Source organism: Belonocnema kinseyi, chromosome 5 (assembly GCF_010883055.1).
Source record: "Belonocnema kinseyi isolate 2016_QV_RU_SX_M_011 chromosome 5, B_treatae_v1, whole genome shotgun sequence".
Classification (NCBI taxonomy): domain Eukaryota; kingdom Metazoa; phylum Arthropoda; class Insecta; order Hymenoptera; family Cynipidae; genus Belonocnema; species Belonocnema kinseyi.
In genome coordinates this window covers 93,702,700-93,704,872 of record NC_046661.1, presented here as the reverse complement: position 1 = coordinate 93,704,872, position 2,173 = coordinate 93,702,700, and the positions used below count along the sequence as shown (strand labels likewise).

The window sequence follows — 2,173 nt, the reverse complement described above, 5'->3', positions numbered from 1 at the left end:
GATGAATTTTCAAATTAATATGATAAATAATTAATAGGAATACGTGAATTTTTAACCGAAAAAATTAATTTTCAACCATAAAGATTAATTTTCTACAAAAAAGGCTAGTTTTTCACAAAAATCATAAATTTTCAAACAACTGCTTTACTTTCTGAGTAAAAAATATCAGTTTTCAATTAAATAGTTGACATTTCAACCAAATGAGAGAAATTTGCATCCAAATTAGAATGGTTAAATTTTCTGTTAAAAATCTAATTCTTAAAAAAATAACAAACAGATTTTAAGCAAATTATTTTAATTTTCGCCTAGAATAGTTAAAATTTTAATTTAAAAAATTGATTTTTATTTCAGTAGTTAATTTAGTTGCAATTTAAAAGGTGAATTTTCAATTAATATGATAAATAATTTGAAAATTCATCTTTTCGGTTGGAAATAAATTAACTTTTTTTTTAGAATTTTAAGTAGGTCAGTTTATCTTTTGTAGTTCTGTATTTTTTAGTTGAAAGATCAACCATTTAATTGAAAATTTATTTACATAATTTATTAAATTTTCATTCTTTTTTTTTCGCTAAAAAATTATTTTTATGCGGATAATTTAATTATCCATTTTTGTTAGAAAATATATTTTCTTTAGTTGAAAATTAGTTGTTTTTTTTTGTAGTTGAAAATCAATATTTTTAACTACAAATTCAACTGTTCTATTTTTATTTGAAAATTAATTTCTTCCATTGAAGATTAAATTATTTTACTGAAACACTTTTTTGTTAAAAATTCATTTTTTGTGGATTGAAGAATCATCATGAAAATTCAAAATTCATCTCGTTGGTTGAAAATGTAACTATTTTGTTGATAAATTCTATTTTGTTTGTTGAAAATTCGTTTCTTATTTTATTGAAAAACAATTAAAACGCCCATTCTGCGAATGTTGGAACAATTTAATTTTTGTTTCTCCCTCTCTCTCTCTCTTTGCAGAAGAAGAGCTGAAAGTGAATGACGAGCGGTCAAGTATACAGAGTCGTCTCGACGACACTTCTCAATTGTTGAGCCATCTCCAGCAAGTGCAACACGATCGTCTCTCGGCTCTGCCACCCGCTCATCTCACCAATGTACCAAAGCCAAAAGAGAACGAAGTGAGCTTGGCCGAAAAAATCACCGAGAATTTGACCGAAATTTCGAAAAAGTTGCCTCCCTCCGCAATTGCCCCGGTCGATGGCTTGCGCAAAGCGATGGGAATCGCACCCGTTGGTGGTGGAGCCGAACCAATGGACGTCGAGCCAATCACGCACAATCCCTCGATCGTCACGGACAGTGCGCTCGCAAGTGTCAATCAAATTTCGGAAAATTTATTGCCAACTCCCTCGGCCATCGATGGCCAGATGCAAATTAATATTGGTCAAAGTGCGGCGGCACTGTTGGGAGCGAGCGAATCGGCCGGTGTTCCAGATTTGGAATCGGAACTCCGCGAATTCCTCGAGAGTGATCCTACCTTGGGGCATTCTCCTTTACACGACGATAAGACTTTAGAGGATATACTCTCCGAGTCCTAAGGCACTCAATTGTAATTTAATTCCGCGATAGGATGTATAAAGTATGAATTTTTTTTAAAAATAATCTTCTATTTAGGTTTAATGTTATATTGAATAAATATCTTTCAGAGAAGAAAGAAATGTTCTAAAGAGTTTGGGGGCCACATTGAAATTATGTAAGGGATTATAAGGCCCTCTCTGAGATTCACCAGCTTTCTGTAAGTAATTTTTAGTTTCCGGAAATGTTTTTTTTTTTTTTTTTTTAGTTATTGCTAGTAGAATTAGGGTGTTTGAGAAGTTCATTTTTTTTTAATTCCAGGATTTTTCCTTGAATAATTTTTCATTTTGCTTAATCAATAATATTCAAGTATGAACATTTTAACCTTGTGATATTTTTCACGTAAGTTTCTTTTTTAAACGGAATAAAACAGTATGTCAGATATAAATTAAAATTTTTCATATTTATTTATTTATTTTTAACAAAAAAAATTCTTTTTTACTATAAAAGATGACTTTTTAACAAAATACTTGCATTTTCAAGAAAATAATTAAATTTGTAACATAATAATTGGAGTTTCAACCTAAAAAGATAAATTCCCGAAGAAAAAGTGTAATTGTTTATATTTCAATAAAAAAAAGGTGAAATT

General features: G+C 29.7%; 1 protein-coding gene across 4 annotated transcripts in view; it reads left to right on the top strand.

The window, feature by feature from the left end:
* LOC117172752 (bromodomain-containing protein 7) overlaps window positions 1-1,962 on the top strand; it is a 63,402-nt gene extending 61,440 nt beyond the window's left edge. For 3 of the 4 annotated variants that reach the window (XM_033360951.1, XM_033360948.1, XM_033360950.1), the window contains one exon: window positions 973-1,659. In XM_033360951.1, the coding sequence (XP_033216842.1) occupies window positions 973-1,547 (575 nt within the window). In that variant the 3' untranslated portion in view covers window positions 1,548-1,659. Of the gene's footprint in view, window positions 1-972 lie in introns of all 4 variants that reach the window. The other variant, XM_033360949.1, reaches the window with a different exon arrangement.
* The last annotated feature ends 211 nt before the right edge of the window (window positions 1,963-2,173 follow it).